Raw genomic sequence first — 19,617 nt, forward strand, 5'->3', positions numbered from 1 at the left:
AAATGTAAGAAATCTGAAAGGAGAAAAATCAATTCGTTTTACTGTAAATAAATGGAAAACAACAACAAACAAAAGTGAAAGATGAGAAATTAAGAAACGAATTTGTACAAGTATGATAAGCAAAGGGATAAGAATCCTTCATCTGTAAGGATGGGATCTGGGTTGATATTTCCCAAGTAGCTGTGGATAATTATAGCTTCTTTTTGCACGTCTAGCACCAGTTTTTTTTGTGTTCCTCAACGATAACAGCAGCAGTCAGTCTGCACCCTCTCTGTCTCACGCTTGTCCTGTCTCTGATTAAAAGGGCCGGGAGCCCAGCATGGGGTGTTGGAGCCTGGGCGGGTCAAGAACACCTGTGTAGGAGGGCAGCCTGGAGGATCTGGGTAGGAGAGCGGTACAGCGCCAGGTGTCAGAGCCCCAGCGGGGCAAAGAGGGCATCCGTGTGGGAGGGCTGCCTACTTCAGAGACTGGAACCTTAGCGGAAGTAAGTGGGGTGTGACACAGCGAGAGGGGACAAGATTGGTTTCACACAGGCAGACCCATCAAGTAAGGAAATATATTAAACACGATGGGAGGTAGGTTTCTTGCTCTAGGAGAAAGTTGTTACAAATGTGAACAGGGGAGAATAGTAGAAGGAACCCTGCGTTGTTGGTGGAATTGGAGGTATTGGTGTGAATTTATAGTTTTCAATGTACAGATAGATGAATGGATAGTTATAGAAATAAATACGTATGCATAAAATGTGTATATATGCGTGTACATACCCGTATGTGTGTACACATGTAGAGTACGTGTGCACACGCATATATTCTCTAGCTCTGCCCATTGAGTCGGTTTGGCAGCCACAACACCCCAGTAACAAGGAGCCCAGCCAGCACTCAGATCTCAATGCTGCTCTCTGCCCAAAGCAACCAGAACGCCTTAGAGAAATTGCTGATCCCAGGGCTGGGTCAGGGTAAGCGAAAGATGAGCTTGGAACCTCTTATACCAGAAAGCAAGGAGGTGCTTAAAGAATGATGGGGATGTGTTGAAAGGACATAGAAGCCAGACTGAAGGGACTCCCTCTGGCCAAATCTGGGACATTGTAAGCGCTCAATAAATAATGTTTGCAGCAGATTAGAACCTACTGAGTAAAATAACAAACACAAGCCCACATTGATATGCATAAATTTAGAGTTGAATGGAGGAATAGGGTATTTACAGAGTTTTGAAGAATCTTCCCATAAAATACTTGTTAATTACAAAGGGAAAAAAGAGCATCTTTGCAGTGAGGAAGCCTGGAAGGCACCACGTTAATCAAGTGATCAAAGTGAACATCATCAATAATGGGAGGAAGGAAGAACAGCGCCGCCTGTTAGGTTGCAAGGAGAAGAAGCCAGCATCACTTCCGTGACCTTCCTGCAAAAGATTGTTATAGTCTGAATCGAATCGTGAGGAATCACCACCTAAATCCAGATTGCAGGACAGTCTACAAAAACACTGACTTATAACTTCAAAAGTATTAAGGTCATGGAAGTCAAGGAAAGACTGAGGAAATGTTTTGGGTTGAACAGGACCAAGAAACATGACAACTAATTACAGCACAGGATTTTGAACTAGGCTCTTTTGTTATGAAGGATGAATGGTGAAATGTGTCTGAAGATTATATGATAGTAATGTATCAGTAGTAATTTTCTGATTATAATTATAATTATGTAGGAGAATATTTTTGTTTGTAATGCACTCAGTTATTTGGTGATGAGGCATCATGCTGGCTACTTAGCTCACAAATAGTTCAGGAAAAAACAATTTTTTTTTTAAAGGGGGGGTTCTTTTTTTAAAATAAATTTATTTATTTTTGGCTGCGTTGGGTCTTCGTTGCTATGTGCGGGCTTTCTCTAGCTATGGTGAGCGGGGGCTACTCTGTTGTGGTGCACGGGCTTCTCTTGTTGCGGAGCATGGGCTCTAGGCGCGTGGGCTTCAGTAGTTGTGGCTCACGGGCTTAGTTGCTCTGCGGCATGTGGGATCTTCCCGGATCAGGGCTCAAACCTGTGTCCCTTGCATTGGCAGGCGGATTCTTAACCACTGCACCACCAGGGAAGTCCCGAAAAAACAATTCTTTGTAATATACTTGGGAGAATTCTTTTAAGCATTTACTGAAGGATAGAATAATATTGACCCATGCCTTTAAAAAAAATTTTTATTGACGTATAGTTGATTTACAATGTCGTGTTCATATCTCCTTTACAGTAAAGTGATTCAGTTATATGTAGATACATTCTTTTTCATATTCTTTTCCATTATGATTTGTCACAGGATATTAAACGTAGTTTCCTGTGCTCTACAGTAGGACCTTGTTGTGTATCTATTCTATATATAATAGTTTGCCTCTGCTAATCCCAAACTCCCGATCGTTCCCTCCCCACTGGCAACCACAAGTCTGTTCTTTGTGCCTGTGAGTCTGTTTCTGTTTCATAGATATGTTCATTTGTGTTGTATTTTAGATTCCACATATGGGTGATATCATATGGTATTTGTCTTTCTCTTTTGGACTTATTTTGCTTAGTATGATAATCTCTAGGTCCATCCATGTTGCTGCAAATAGCATTATTTCATTCTTTTTTATGGCTGAGTAATATCCCACTGTATAGATGTACCACATCTTCTTTATCCATTCATCTGTCAATGGCCATTTAGGTTGTTTCCATGTCTTGGCTATTATGAATAGTGCTGGTGTGAACATAGGGGTGCATGTATCTTTTCGAATTATAGTTTTGTCTGAATATATGCCCAGGAGTGGGATTGCTGGATCATATGGCAGCTCTATTTTTAGTTTTTTGAAGACCCTCCATAGTGTTTTCCATAGTGGCTGCACCAATTTACATTCCCACCAACAGTGTAGGAGGGTTCGCTTTTCTCCACATCCTCTCCAGCATTTGTTATTTGTAGACTTTATAATGATGGCCATTCTGACTGAGGTGAGGTGATACCTCATTGTAGTTTTGATTTGCATTTCTCTAATGATTAGTGATGATGTGCATCTTTTCATGTGCTTTTTTGGGCATCTGTATGTCTTCTTGATACATGCCTTCTTAACATTTCCTCCGTTGACTTCCCTGACTTTAGAAACACTGGTTGTCCTACCTGTTAGATTGTTTTTTTCTCTTAGTCACCTATTCTTGTAGTATAGGTACTAATTTGTAATGTTTTCTCCTTGACCTTCTCCTCTTTCTCCTTTAGTAATTTCTTCCATTCCTTTCAACTCTAGGCATATGACTCTTAACTCTGCATCTTCATCCTAGGTTTCTCCTGATCTAGGTTTCTCCTGACTTCTGTTTTACCTGAACTTAGCTTTCTTTAGTATGTCTTTTCTCGTCAGCCCAGACCTGCTGGTATAACTCAACTTTAGGTTAACCCCTGGAGCTCACTAATGCATACTCAAATTTTGTGAAAAATACGGGGTTTAATTTTCTTCAGCTTCTGCAAGAGAGGATTATTATTGAAAACTGTAGAATGATTGCCTTCTCCACTGGGTTAGGAGAGAGTCATGAACCCATTTCCATAAGAAAGTATAAATCTAGTTACAATAGAAAGTTGCATGTTAGAAAATGAACTCTATTTTGATATGAAATAAATTTCATTAGAGATGTTATGTGAGACAACATGAAGTAAGAATATTATCTAACAAATCTGTTTTGAGAGTGGAATATATACAGTGGCAGAGGTTATGAGAAAAGTTTGAACTGCGTATATGAGAAAATGATCCACATTTTAGAATTATCTCAGTTCTAACGTGAAATAGACACAAAAGTATGAGTATTTTAATTGGCATGTTTAATATACTTTGAATAAAGATTAAATATTTTAAACAAATTGATCAACAAGAAATTGGACCAAGAAAAGGTTTTTATTGTAATTCCATTCATTTAAAAATATCATTCATAAATAACTTTCTTGCCTAAACTTTTCATTTTATAAATATGTATATATTTAAATATGTTCAGATTAATGTTTCATATCCAATTTTATGCCAGGAAGCATGAGTCATTTCTGTGCTGAAACACTTTTGGATATCTCATTAGATTTCTGATCAAAGAGACATTCCAGGAAGTTTTAGAAATTATTCTATCAAAATGCTTGACTTTGGTGGAACATTACAGATTCTTCATTTTATTGAGCTCTCTCCAAGAGTAAGCACTTTTGTACAAATGAATCTGCTGAATGCAAGAGATTACAGGTGTCCAAATGGCTCTCCCACTGAAGTTGTACTCATATATTTGTTTAATTAACTTTGGCATTTAATTGATGCAAATTTTAGTAAATTCATTGTCCGTCTTGTTTAAAAAGAATGATACTATTTCCTGCGACCAGTGTTACTTGGAAAACCTTGGCTAACTAACAAGTTCCCAAGGAACATTATTTAATGGTATATTGCCAAGAACATCTTAGATAATTCAACAAAATTGCCTTCTTTAAAAAGTCCAACCATATTTCATTTAAATTTGACAGTTATTTATTGAGATCTTTAATGTTGATTGCATAGTTGGGTGTGACAGGGATCCAAAAGAAATATATAACTTATAAAGAGCTTATAGTCATTTTGGAGAAACCAAATAACTTCATATGAAACAGCAAAAAATAAACAGGAAAGGATACAATTTAGTGCCAACTTGGTAAATTAATGTTTTTGTTGAATCAGACAGTCGTCAGTAATCCGCCTGTGGTACTTACTATCATAATATAATTTTTGGTTACTTAATAAGTCATAATAAGTCTGGGTTTACTTCATGTTTTCTGTACGTAAAACCTTTTTTTGAATCCGGAAGGCTTATTTTTTCAGCACTGAAGTCAGCACGTGTTGCTGCACACATCCTATGCGCCAGCACACTTACAGGCACTGGGCGTACAAATGTGAACAAAATAATCACGGTCCTTAAGGAACTTGCTGCTCTGTGTGTGTGTGTCCGGGGGGGCGGTGGCAGGGAGGAGACAGCCAGCCAACACGCGAGGAAATAGTCAAGGGGATTTCAGATGCTTTATACGCAAAATGACACTGGTGAAAATAGCAGGGTGGAGGTGCTTGGACTGCTGTTATCAGAGAAGGCCTGTCTGAGGAGCTCAGGTCTGAGTTGAGGCCTGAATGATGCGAGGGGTTAGGCACGTAGTTAGATTTACAGTTTGGAGCTCAAGGGAGTGGTCTCGGTTGAAGATAGAAGTTTGAAAATCTTCATTGTGGGCATGACACTGAAAGCCACGTCAGTCACAGTTGGGACATCGAGTAGGGTGAGTTGAGAGCTGACCTCTGACTTTATCAGCTGTCAGTCGGCAGTGACTTTGGGAAGAGTTGTTTCTGTGGAGAACTGAGGAGGAAAGGCCTAATTAACAGGGTCAAGAGAGAATGGGAGGTAAGGATATAAAGGCAGTAAGAATACACGCAAGTCTTTGAAGCGTTTTGCCGTGAAGGAGAGAGAGTAGAAGGGTGGTGGCTGTGAACAGTGCTGTACATTTGTCGTGTGTGGTGCTCTGCATTTGAGTCGTATTTAACGATGCTAAGGCAAAACTTTTAAGTGAGGTTCAGACATCTACAAATTTCTTATTTTAATTTTTAAAGTTCCTTGTTAAGCTTTCATAGGAAATGCAGGGCTGTCAGAGAGCAGTGTTAAAGACTGCGAGTTAAAGTTGAGAGTCTGAAGAACAGAGTTGCAAACAACTGAGACCACAAATCGAAGAATCAAGTGAATCCGAGCTCTGCCAGCGGGGGAGTTTGCAGCAAAGTAAGGGTTTATTGCAGGGCGCCAAACAAGGAGGTGGGAGACAAGCCTGGTCTTTGAGTTGTGGGTGTTTCTAAAGGGGAAGAACACAGAGGCTGGGCTTTTAATCATTGTCCTGTGACATTTCTTAATCGTAGTTTTTGGAGTCAGGATGCTTCTGGTTTAGGGTTCTCTGGCCAGGTGGTCCGTGGCTTGGAGGTCTGTTAGCTCATCTTGCCCTGGAGAAACAGTTTGTATTGTTTGTATGTTAATAATGATATCTATAATAACAGTTCTAGTACATCAACTATGTTATCAACATGACTTTTAGCATCTGACTCTGGTTGTTTGGTGTTCAGTTGGCACAGGATTGAGGTTAGAGGGGACAAGAAAAGAATAAAGTTTTGGCTAGAGAGATTAATCATAAACTTGGTAAGGGAACTTGGTTTTGGGGGGGCTCGGTTTCAGGGTTTCCCAAGTAACTTCCACATGAAAGGACTGCTCAGCGTGTCTGTCACTTCGGTCTTGTCTTCACACTGTAAATACGTAATAATGGAATATACACTGAAAATCCCTATGTACATATGCCTCATGCTGTTTTTCAAAGTGCTTTTACGTGTATTATCTTACTTAATGAAGACCGTGAATAAATCTATGTGTGGAAATGATAATGCTATTTAAATTCTCTGTGTATAAAAATAGTGAATATTTCTTTAATTAAAAAGTATTTAAGAATATGTAATATAAGAGTGAAGCTACCTTTATTGTAGATGTTGATATATCATTTAAAATAATTTCTGCCTTACTTATAAGATTCTTGCCCCATATGTGTTTAAGGAAATAATTTTCACTAGTTTGATAAAAATGGAGATATATTACATGGATTTGAAAATTAAAAAAAAAATTCGTGATAGTGTGACAAGTCTGAAGTAAATTGAAATTACTCCTTTTTTTTCCTGTCAGAGGTCTCTTTATTAGTATCCATGATCGAGGGCATATTGCTTCTGTTCTTAATGCATGGCCAGAAGATGTCATCAAGGTAAGTTAGTTATCACGTTTTCCCACTGTGGCACATTTGTTCTTTTTCCTATCCCATAACAGGCTGACACTTTTCACCATGCTATGTAGCCTTCACCAGCTTTTCTATTTATATCCCTTTGATTTTTGCATAGTGGATTAATTTTATTCTGATACCATTTGGATTCTAAGTGTCACCATTATTTCCATCAGATTTCTTAGTGTTTCTTTATTCATTGTAAGTTATGAAAAGTGTTGAAAAAATGTTGAAGTAGTGTCTGAATTTCTTTGAGCAAACTCCTTTTTCTTTTGTGTTTAATCATCCACTAAGAGGAATCAAGGTAGGCAAAAATCTTAATCCATTTCCTTTATCGTGGTGACCTGAAGTATCTAACTTGACTCCCCTCTGGGAGTGAGCTAATGAAAATAGAATAATGATAGTATCTACCGTTTGGTAGCTTTCTGAGTGAGCCACTTTACCTGGATTAACTCATGTAGTATCATGATAATTCCATGAGGAAAGGAAGGCACAGGTGGGTTACATAGTAGTGCATGGTCGTGGTGGGAATTGAATGCAGGTGTCTCAAGTTGCCTTCTCCAAAACAGCCTAGCATATTGACCCTTTTCAATGAGACATGGAAAATTTGACAAAGACCAACTTTATGGAGTATGCAAAAATAATTTTCACCCACTTTTGGGTGAAATGTATATATGTATTTTTAAGTTAGTTAAAAGTACATATATACATGTACACATTTACTTTTAAGGCAGGTCTTTAAGAGCTGCACAATATAGGTGAACAGAAAACTAAATGAAAAGCCCTCAAACTTTTAAAATATATGTTCTGCATTATAGTGTGGTAGAAAAACACTGCACTAGGAGTTAACACACTGGGGTCCTGGCTCTTTGATATTAATGAGGTAAATCACTGTAGGCAAATTATTTCAGTTCACTTATCTTCGGTTTCCTAATCTGTAAGAGGGATAGACTGAATGTACTCCAAATTCCCCTTTGCTTCTAAAATGCTATGACTCTGTACATTAGTCCTTATGATAATAATAGTACTAATATCTATAATTTTTTTGAGAATTCGTAATATACCAGGTAATACGGTAAGTTCTTTGTTTATCATGATTTCATTGTATTGAATCATAGATTTATTCAATTAATTAATGTTTTTGATTGTTTACTATGTGCCAAATGCTGTGCTAGATGTTGGTGTGCAGTAGTGAGCACAACAGAGTTGGCTCCTAATTTTATGCAGCTACTCTGAAAAGTATGTTTATCATTTGCATTTTTATAAATAAGAAACAGAAGCTTTAATTCATCAGTTTATCTAAGGTCAAATAACTGACATTTTTTCTAGGCTCCATGGATATGACGAGTGTAGCAGTTTGTAGAAAATCTAATAAATTGTGTTTCACAAAATTGGTTTTGCTTAAATTCATGTAATGGCCATGCATCACAGAATACAGATGAAAGATGCATTAATTTCAATAAAGATAACAAAGTACTTAGCATTAAAATCTCCACATGATTAAAATGTATGCTTTGTAGATATTCAAGATGATTAGAAATAAACTAAACAATAAACTAAACTAAACTAAAATTGTCTAGTGGTACTCTACTATCAGGTAAGAGTAGTAATAGACTGTGCTTGGCCTATTTCAAAGATGGTAGAACAGTATCCTATGTTATAGGAGTTAAAGAGGAGGGATCAACATTTTTGTGAAATTAGGAGGATGCATAAACTAAAGATCAGAGCACTGGGGACTCCTGAGCAATGATTTAACCGTGGACTCTCCTAATGGTACTCAAAGTGGATGTGACTAGTTTCAAAGCTGTTCTAAGGTTCACTTTAGTTCCCAGTTTGAGCTCTTATTTACCTGTACTCTGCCCACTTACTCCTCCTGATTGAAGACTAAATTATTTGAGTTGTTTGAATCTTTATGGGCATACCTTGTCTTTTTTTCTCAACAACCAAACAATCATATGTATGTATTTTAAAAATACATTTGAAATGCATATATCAAATTTATTCTCCCCAGTCTTCCACACTTAATGATCATATAAAATCTTTTCCATGTATATTCAATTTATGCTTTTTGACAGCTTAGTATTTCATTGCATAAATATTAACTTCAGAAACAGAGAGTAGGAACGATGCCCCGGAATTTGCAAACATCTGTTAGTAGATATTTTTTTCTTTTTCTTTGAGGCTATTGTGGTGACTGACGGAGAGCGTATTCTTGGCCTGGGAGACCTTGGCTGTAATGGGATGGGCATCCCCGTGGGTAAACTGGCTCTGTATACAGCTTGTGGAGGGATGAATCCTCAACAATGTCTGCCTGTCATGCTGGACGTGGGAACAGAAAATGAGGTAAACAATTTAAGTCTATAACACAGCTCTACACCTTAAAAAATAGTACCATATTTCTGCATTTTGAGATTATTTCAGGAACTTAATGAAATTCATCTTTTTTGTTTGCTTCTTTCTCTCTCCTCAAACCCATCCCCCAAGTCTTGGAAAGAAATTATTCTTTTGCTTTTCCTCTCCGCTTCCCCTTTTCTGTAATGTGATTAAGTTTTTAGCAGCTTCTTTAGTGTTTTAGTATCCTTTGATGAGCACTTAACACCATTGTTCTATAGAGTATATGTTTTACTTTAGGATATCCTCGTTACTTTTTAAAAAATTATTTTTATACTAGGCAGGAACTAATCCCAAAAAATGTATTAAGTTTAGTCAGTCTGAAATCTTGTTCTAAAAATCTGTATTGAGCTTGTGGTAGATGATTTGGAGTTTAGCATTTCTTTTTCCTGCATCGATATTTTAGAATCTTAAAGTTATATATCAAGTAGTACATATTTTTGCTCATCTGTAATTGCTAATATTTGGATTAGTTGTGAGTGATAGATACTATAAATTAAAGGTAGAGGTTTATGAAATAGAAATGAAAAATAATGGTCAGTTAAGATAGACTTTTCAAAAGTTTCATGTAAATATCAAACCTCGATCTTTATCATGTTGAGGTATATTCTCTCTGTACCCACTTTTTGATAGTTTTTATCATAAATGGCTGTTGAATTCTGTTAAAAGTCTTTTTGGCATCTGTTGAGATGATCATATGATTCTTTTTTTTAAAATCAATTTTATTTATTTATTTATTTATGCCTGCGTTGGGTCTTCATTGCTGTGCACGGGCTTTCTCTAGTTGCAGCGAAGGGGGGGCTACTCTTCATTGCAGTGTGAGGGCTTCTTCTTGTGGTGGCTTCTCTTGTTGTGGAGCACGGGCTCTAGGCCTGTAGGCTTCAGTAGCTGTGGCTCGCGGGCTCTAGAGTGCAGGCTCAGTAGTTGTGGCGCGCAGGCTTAGTTGCTCTACGGCATGGGATCTTCCCGGACCAGGGCTTGAACCCATGTCCCCTGCATTGGCAGGCGGATTCTTAACCACTGTGCCACCAGGGAAGTCCCGATCATATGATTTTTTTATTGTTCAGTTTGTTAATGTGGTATCTCACATTAATGTGTTACATCACATTGATTTGCAGATATTGAACCATACTTGCATTCCTGAGATAAATCCCACTTGATCATGGTGTTTGATCCTTTTAATGTATTGTTGAATTTGTTTTGCTAATATTTAGTTAAGGATTTTTGCTTCTATGTTCATCAGTGATATTGGCCTGTAATTTTCTTTTTGTGTGTGTGACATCCTTGTCTGATTTTTATATCAGGGTGATAGTGGCCTTGTAGAATGAGCTTGGAAGCATTCCTTTCTTTTCAAGTTTTTGGAATAGTTTGAGATGGTTAGGTGTTATCTCTTCTTTAAATGTTTTATAGAATTTTCCTGTGAAGGCTTATGGTCCTGGACTTTTGTTTGTTGGGAGTTTTATTTTTATTATTATTGATTTAATTTCATTACTTGTAATAAGTCTTTTCGTATTTTATATTTCTTCCTGATTCAGTTTTTGGGAGATGTAAATTTCTAGGAATTTATCCATTTCTAATAGGTTGTCCATATTATTGGCATGTGATTGTTCATGTACTCTCTTATGATCCTTTGTATTTCCGTGGTGTCTGTTGTAACTTCTCATCTTTCATTTCTGATTTTACCTATTTGGGCCCTTTCTCTTTTTTTCTTGATGAGTCTGGGTAAAGGTTTATTAATTTTGTTTATCTTTACAAAAGACTTTATTTTCATTGGTCTTCTATTTTTTTTAGTCTCAGTTTCATTTATTTCTGCTCTGATCTTTATGATTTCTTTCCTTCTACTAACTTTGGGTTTTGTTCTTTCTTCTTTCTATAGTTCCTTGAGGTGTAAGGTTAGATGATTTATTTGAGATTTTTCTTGTTTCCTGAGGTAGGCATGTATAGCTATAAACTTTCCTCTTAGAAATGCTTTTGCTGGATACCATAGGGTTTCTTTATTGAGGTATAGTTGATTTACAATATTATATAAGTTTCAGGTGTCTAGCATAGTAATTCAGTTTTTAAAGGTTATATCACATTTACAGTTATTATAAAATATTGGCTATAGTCCCTGTGTTGTACAATATGTCCTTGTAGCTTATTTATTTTATACATAGTAGTTTTGAACTCTTAAGCTCCTACCCCTCTCTTGTCCCTCACCCCTTCTCTCTTCTCACTGATAACCACTAGTTTGTTCTCTATATCTATGATTCTGTTTCTTTTATATTCACTAGTTTGTTTTATTTTTGAGATTCCACATATAAATGATATACAGTATTTGTCTTTCTCTGTCAAACTTATTTCACTTAGCATAATACCCTCCAAGTCCATCCATGTTGTTATAAAAGGCAAAAGTTCATTCTTCTTATGGCTGGGTAGTATTCCATTATATATATATATGTGCCACATCTTTATCCATTCATCTGTTGATGGATACTTAGGTTGCTTCCATATCTTGGCAATCGTAAATAATGCTGCTATGAACATTGGGGTGCATGTATTTTTTCAAATTAGTGTTTTTGTTTTCTTCGGATATATACCCAGCAGTGGAATTGCTGGATCATTTGGTAGTTTTGTTTTTAGTCTTTTGAGAAACCTCCATAGTGTTTTCCACAGTGGCTGCACCAATTTACACTCCCACCAAAAGTGTACGAGGGTTCCCTCTTCTCCACATCCTCACCAACATTTGTTGTTTGTGGTCTTTTTGATGATAGCCATTCTGACAGGTGTGAAGTGATGTCCCATTGTGGCTTTAATGTGCATTTCTCTGATGATTAGTCATGCTAAGCATTGTTTCATGTATCTGTTGTCCATCTCCCTGTCTTCTTTGGAAAAATGTCTACTCATTTCTTCTGCCCATTTTTTAATTGGGTTGTTTATTTATTTTTGCTGTGTTGGGTCTTCGTTTCTGTGCGAGGGCTTTCTCTAGTTGTGGCAAGCAGGGGCCACACTTCATCGCGGTGCGCGGGCCTCTCACTATCACAGCCTCTCTTGTTGCAGAGCGCGGGCTCCAGACGCACAGGCTCAGTAGTTGTGGCTCACGGGCCTAGTTGCTCTGCGGCATGTGGGATCCTCCCAGACCAGGGCTCGAACCTATGTCCCCTGCATTAGCAGGCAGATTCTCAACCACTGCGCCATCAGGGAAGCCCCCCGGGTTGTTTCTTTAATATGAGCTGTGTATATATTTTGGATGTTAATCTTTTATTGGTTATATCATTTGCAGATATTTTCTTCCATTCATTAGGTTGTCTTTTTGTTTTGTTGATGGTTTTCTTTCCTGAGCAAAAGCTTTTAAGCTTAATTAGGTCCCATTACTTTATTTTTGCTTTTGTTTCCTTTAGGAGACAAATTCAAAAAAATCTTGCTATAATTTATGTCAAAGAGTGTTCCACCTACATTTTCTTTTAGGAGTTATATGGTTTCTTGTGTTACATTTAGGTCTTGAATCCATTTTTTTTTTCTTTTCTTTTTTTTTTTTTGCGGTATGCGGGCCTCTCACTGTCGCGGCCTCTCCCGTTGCGGAGCACAGGCTCCGGACGCGCAGGCTCAGCGGCCATGGCTCACGGGCCCAGCCGCTCTGCGGCATGTGGGATCTTCCCAGACCAGGGCACGAACCCGTGTCTCCTGCATCGGCAGGCGGACTCTCAACCACTGTGCCACCAGGGAAGCCCTTGAATCCACTTTGATTTTAGTTTTGTGTAAGATATTAGAGAATGTTCTAATTTCATTCTTGTACACGTAGCTTTCAGTTTTCCCAGCACCACTTATTCAACAGACTGTCTTTTCTCCATTTCATATTCTTGCCTTCTTTGTCATAGATTAATTGACCACAAGTATGTGCGTTTATTTCTGAGCTCTCTATTCTGTTCCATTGATTTATGCATCTGTTTTTGTGCCAGTATCATACTGTTTTGATTACTGTAGCTTTTAATATAATCTGAGGTCAGGGAGCCTGATTCCTCCAGCTCTGTTCTTTCTGAAGATTGTGCTGGCTATCTGAGGTCTTTTGTGTTTCCATACAAAGTTTTAAAATTATTTATTCCAGTTCTGCGAAAAATGCCCTTGGGATTGCATTGAATGTATACACTGCCTTGGGTAGTATGGTCATTTTAACTATTAATTCTTCCAATCCATGAACACATTATATCTTTCCATATGTTTGTGTTATCTTCAATTTCTTTCATCAGTGTCTGATAGCTTTCTGAGTACAGGTCTTTTACCTCCTTAGGTAGGTTTATTCCTAGATATTTTATTCTTTTTGATGTGATGGTAAATGGAATTGTTTCCTTAATTTCTCTTTATGATCTTTTGTTGTTAGTGTATAGGAATGCAAGAGATTTCTCTGTATTAGTTTTGTATACTGCAACTTTACCAAATTCATTGATGAGCTCTAGTAATTTTCTGGTAGCATCTTTAGGATTTTCTATGTATAGTATCATGTCATCTGCAAACAGTGAAAGTTTTACTTCTTCTTTTCCAATTTGGATTCCTTTTATTTATTTTTCTTCTGTGATTGCCGTGGCTAAGACTTCCAAAACTATATTGAATAAAAGTGGCGACAGTGGACATCCTTGTCTTGTTCCTGATCTTAAGAGGGAATGCTTTCAGCTTTTCACCACTGAGAATGATGTTAGCTGTGGGTTTGTCATATATGGCCTTTATTATGTTGAGGTAAGTTCTCTGTATGCCCATTTTTGGAGAGATTTTTAGCATAAATAGGTGTTGAATTTTGTCAACAGCTTTTTCTGCATCTATTGAGATGATTATGTGGTCTTTATTCTTCAGTTTGGTAATGTGATGTATCACACTGATTGATTTGCAAATATTGAAGAATCCTTGCATCCCTGGGATAAATCCCACTTGATCATGGTGTACGATCCTTTTACTGTATTGTTGGGTTCGGTTTAATAGCATTTTTTTGAGGATTTTTGCTTGTGTGTTCATCAGTGACATTGGCCTGGAACTTTTTTTTTTGTGATGTCTTCATCTGATTTTGGTATCAGGCTGATGCTGGCCTTGTAGATGGAGTTTGGAAGTGTGCCTTCCTCTGTAGTTTTTTGGAATAGTTTGAGAAGGAATGGTGTTCAGTCTTTTCTAAATGTTCGGTAGAATTCATCGTAGAAGCCATTTGATCTTGGTGGGAGTTTTAAAATTACTGATTCAATTTCATTACTGGTAATAGGTCTGTTTACATTTTCTACTTCTTCCTGGTTTAGTCTTGGGAGATTGTACATTTCTAGGAATTTGTTCATTTCTTCTAGGTTGTCCATTTCATTTGTTTGTCATAGTCTCTTATGATCCTCTGTATTTCTGCAGTGTTGGTTGTAAGTTCTCCTTTTTCATTTCGGATTTTATTGATTTGGGCCGTCTCCCTTTTTTTTTCTTGAGGAGTCTTTTTTCTTTTTTCTTGAGCTAAAGGTTTATCAATTTTGTTTATCTTTTCAAAGAACCAGTTCTTAGTTTCATTGATCTCTTCTTTTCTTTCTTTATTTCTTTTTTAAGTTTCTATTTTATTTATTTCTGCTCTGACCTTTATGATTTCTTTCCTCCCACTAACTTTGAGTTTTGTTTGTCCTTTTGTAGCTCCTTTGGGTGTAAGGTTGGGTTGTTTGTTTGAGATTTTTCTTGTTTCCTGAGGGAAGCTTATATCAATATAAACTTCCATCTGAGAACTGCTTTTCTGCATCCCGTAGATTTTGGATCATTTGTGTTTTCATTTTCATTTGTCTCCAGGTATTTTCTGGTTTCCTCTTTGATTTCTTCAGTGATCCATTGGTTGTTTAGTAGCATATTGTTTAGCCTCCACGCGTTTGTGGTTTTTGCTCTTTTTTTCCTTGTAGTTGATTCCTGGTCTTAGAGCGTTGTGGTTAGAAAATATGCTTGATATGATTTCAGCTTTTTAAAATTTACTGAGCCTCGTTTTGTGGTCTAACGTGATCTGTCCTGAGAATGTTCCATGTGCACTTGAAAAGAATGTGTATTATGCTGTTTTTGGATGGAATGTTTTATAAATCTATTAAGTCCATCTGGTCTAATGTGTCATTTAAGGCCAGTGTTTCCTTCTTGTTTTTCTGTGTAGATATGTTCATTAATGTAAGTGGGGTGTTAAAGTGCCTACCATTATTGTATTACTGTCACTTTCTCTCTTTATGTTGTTAATACTTGTTTTATGTATTTAAGTGCCCCTATGTTGGGTCATATATATTTTTAATTGTTATATATTCATCTTTGATTGATCCCTTTATCATTATGTAATGTGCTTTATGTCTTATTATAGCCTTTAAGTCTATTTCGTCTTCTATAATTGTTGCTATCCAAGCTTTTTCATAGAATTCTTTTTTTCATCCCATCCCTTACAGTCTGTCTGTTTTTCTATCTGTAGTGAATCTGTTTTAGGCAGCATATATATGGTTCTTTTTTTTTTTTAAATCTATTCAGCCACTTTATGTCTTTGATTGGAGCATTTAATTAATTTATTTCAACAGTAATTGTTGATAGGTATATACTTATTGGCATTTTAAAATGCCAATGTTTAGGGCTTCCCTGGTGGTGCAGTGGTTGAGAGTTCGCCTGCCATTGCAGGGGACGCGGGTTCGTGCTCCAGTCCGGGAGGATCCCACATGCCACAGAGCGGCTGGGCCCATGAGCCATGGCTGCTGGGCCTGCACGTCCGGAGCCTGTGCTCCGCAATGGGAGAGGCCACAGCAGTTAGAGGCCCGTGTGCCGCAAAAAAAAAAAAAAAAAAGCCAATGATTTTTGGTTGTTTTTATAGTTTTTCTCTGTTCCTCTTTTTTTCTCTTGTGATTTGATGAGTATCTTTAATGTTAAGTTTGGATTCCTTTCTCCTTATTTTTCGTGTATCTATTATAGTTTTTTTGTTTGTGGTTATATGAGGTTCCTATTATAGCAACCTTACATATAGGTGTCTGTTTTAAGTTGATGATCTCGTAAGTTTGAATGCATTCTAACAGCCCTACATTTTTACTCATCCCTTCCCCCACCATTTATGTCTAATGTCATATTTTACATCTTTTTATTTTGTGTATTCCTTAACTACTTATGTTAGCTATAGATGATTTTACTACTTTTTTCTTTTAACCTTTCTACTAGCTGTATAAGTAGTTGGTCCATTACCTTTACTGTATGTTTGCCTTTACCAGTGAGATTTTGCTTTTTGTAATTTCCATATTTCTAGTTGTAGCTTTTTCTTTTTCACTTAGAGAAGTCCCTTTAACATTTTTTGTATAGCCGGTTTAGTGGTGCTGAGCTCTTTTATCCTGTGCTTGTCTGTAAAGCTTTTCATCACTCCTTCAAATCTGGATGGTAACCTTGCTGGGTGGAGTATTCTTGGTTGTAGGGTTTTTCCTTTCAACACTTTGAACGTATTGTGCCACTCCCTCTGACCTATAATGTTCCTACTGAAAAGTCAGCTGATAGTCTTATGGGAGTTCCCTTGTACGTAACAAGTTGCTTTTCTCTAGCTGCTTTTAGGATTCTCTCTTTATCTTTAATTTTTGCCATTTTAATTATAATGTGTCTTGGTGTGGACCTCTTTGGGTTCATCTCCTTTGGGACTCTCTGTGCTTCTTGGACCTGGATATCTGTTTTCTTCCCAAGGTTAGGATAGTTTTCAGCTATTATTTCTCCAAATAAATTCTCTGCCCCTTTCTCTCTCTTCTTTTGGGACCTCTATAATGTGAATGTTAGTATGCTTCATGTTGTTGCAGAGATCTCTTAACCTGTCCTTATTTTTTACAATTGTTTTTTCTTTTTTCTGTTCATCTTGGTTAATTTCCACTACTCTCTCTTCCAGTTCACCAATCCATTCATTGCTCTTTATCATGTAATCTGCCATTGATTCCTTTAGTGTATTTTTTTTTTTTTTTTTTTTTTGCGGTACGCGGGCCTCTCACTGTTGTGGCCTCTCCTGTTGCGGTGCACAGGCTCCGGACACGCAGGCTCAGCGGCCATGGCTCACGGGCCCAGCTGCTCCGCGGCATGTGGGATCTTCCCGGACCGGGGCACGAACCCGCGTCCCCTGCATCGGCAGGTGGACTCTCAACCACTGCGCCACCAGGGAAGCCCCCTTTAGTGTATTTTTATTTCAGTTATTATATTCTTCAACCCTGTTTGGTTCTTCTTTGTATTTTTATATTTTTGAACTCTGTTGAAATTCTCACTGTATCCATCCATCTTTCTACCAGATTTGGTGAGCATCTTTAGGATCATCACCTTGAACTATTTATTGGATGTATTGCTTATCCATTTTATTTAGTTCTTTCTTTTGAGGTTATGGCTTATTCCTTCATTTGGAACAAATTCTTCTGTTTTTTGTTTTGCCTAATTCTTGTGTTTTTTTCTATGTGGTAGGTAGACTGGTTACGTTTCCCAGTGTTGGAGAAGTGACCTTCTGTAGATGTCCTATGGGGCCCAGTGGCACTCTTCTCTCAGAGCCAAATGTTCTGGGGGTACGCCCTGTGTGGGCTGTGGGCATCCTTCTGTTTTGGCAGGGCCAACTAGTCTGGGCATGCTGGTAGGCGGGGCTGGTTTCCGTCTTGGTTGACTGTGAGGCCGTGCCTCCTGAGGTGGCTGTGGGCCAACTGGATGGGAGGGTAGGCTTCCTGTGTGTTTGGCTGTGTGACCTAGGGTGGCGTGGGTCTGTTGCCAGTCTGCTGGGTGAGGCTGGGTCCCTGCATGGCTCTTTGTGCAGCTGGGGAGCCTGGGACCGATGCTGGCCTGCTGGAGTATGGGGCCTGGACCCTGGTGCTAATAGGCTAGAGGGAAGATTTCAGAATGGCGCTTTGCTAGAGCCAGTATTATCATAGTAGAATGAGGTCCTCAGAATGGCTGTTGCCACTACTTCTTTCTCCAAGGGCAGTTCCAGCCGCTTCCTGCGTCTTTAGGTGGCTCTAAGATCAGCAGGCGTGTTGGACCCAGGCCCCTGCCTCTGTGCGTGTGAGATTTTGCTTATACTTTTTAGGAGCCAAGTCTCTGTTTCCTACAGTCCTCCAGCTCTCCCAAAGAGAAGCCCCACTGGCTTTCAAAGCCATATATTCTGGGGGCTCATCTTCCCAGTGCAGGACTCCTGGGCTGGGGAGTCTGACGTGGGCTGAGACCCCTCGCTCCTTGGGGAGAACCTCTGATTGTGATATCCCTCCTGTTTGTGGGTGGCTGACCTAAGAGTGTGGGTCCTGACTCTGTCATCTCTGCCTCCCACCCATCTCATTGTGATTTCTTCTTTATGTCTTTACTTGTGGAAAATCTTTTTGGTTAGTCTTCAGGCCTTTCTCTTAGATACTTGTTCTATAAGGAGTTGTTATTTTGTTGTGTCTGTGGGAGGAGGTAAGTTTAGGGTCTTCCTACTCCCCTATCTTGGCCACCTGTCGACACTTCATTCTCTTTATGCTTGCACTGCTACTGTACTGAGAAGACAAAAAGAAAACTTAATTCACTGAAATACGGCAGAATGACGGGTTTGTGTGCCATGTCATGTAGTTTCTATGTTGCCACTCTGTATTCCACTTTCACATGTGAAAAACCCCTTGTAGTCAAAATGTCCTGTAGTCGTAATTTTTAATCTCATCCCTTTTGTGAATCTCTGTCCAGTTTTAACACTTCATAATAAAAATACAAAAGCAATTGCTAACAACAGTTAGTTTCTTAGCCAGAATAACTTAGCAGAGTTTCATGAAGGCTAGATCCCTTTTTTATAAATTACAAATGTTTTCCTCTTTATCATAAATACCTATCTTGAGTAGTAATGAAAGTAGAAAAGGAATTAGCAGCTGATTGATAGGACAGTCCTCACATGCTGTTAAATCACACTTGCCTACCTTCTTCAATCTCTGCAGCTTACAACTAAAAGAAATTTAAAGGACAGAGACACTGGAACTGAGCCGCAGAAGTACTTGCCCAAAAAATACTCTTATTCTTTAAGTTAATAATGCAAAACATTTATTTAGGTAGGATGTTTGTGTTTCTATCTTACCTTTCATCTATTATTTCATAGTCCACATTTTCTTTAATTTACTTGTGAAGCAGTTGCTATTAAAAGTTATCTTTTACCTGAAATAAATTCTCTTTGTCTCTTAAGAGCATTCCACACTTACTTTCTTTTTTTTCTGTTGTTGCCAAATCTTTTCATAGAAGTTATGTTTATCATTTATCTTTTCTTAAGTAAGTGACCAATATCGAAGCTTGGTATTTTACTAAAGATGTGAGTAAATGTTCCTTTTGCCCCCTCCAGTCTTAAAAACTGCTACATGTATCCCACGGTGTGTGTTTGCTTGGGCTGCTGTAACAGTACCATCAACTGGGTGGCTTAGCCAATAGAAATTTATTTTTTCACAGTTCTGAAGGCTGGAAGTCCATCATCAGGGTGTCAGCAGAGTCACTTTCTTCTAA

General features: G+C 38.0%; 1 protein-coding gene across 1 annotated transcript in view; it reads left to right on the top strand.

Annotated features, from left to right (window-relative positions):
- ME1 (malic enzyme 1) overlaps positions 1 to 19,617 on the top strand; it is a gene marked incomplete at its 5' end in the record, with an annotated part of 192,052 nt that overhangs the window by 66,401 nt on the left and 106,034 nt on the right. The window contains 2 exons of the mRNA XM_082855428.1: positions 6,693 to 6,768; positions 8,965 to 9,126. Of these exons, the coding sequence (XP_082711554.1) occupies positions 6,693 to 6,768; positions 8,965 to 9,126 (238 nt within the window). The remainder of the gene's footprint in view (positions 1 to 6,692; positions 6,769 to 8,964; positions 9,127 to 19,617) is intronic.

Source organism: Leucopleurus acutus, assembly GCF_964270905.1.
Source record: "Leucopleurus acutus genome assembly, chromosome: 15".
Taxonomy (NCBI): Eukaryota; Metazoa; Chordata; class Mammalia; order Artiodactyla; family Delphinidae; genus Leucopleurus; species Leucopleurus acutus.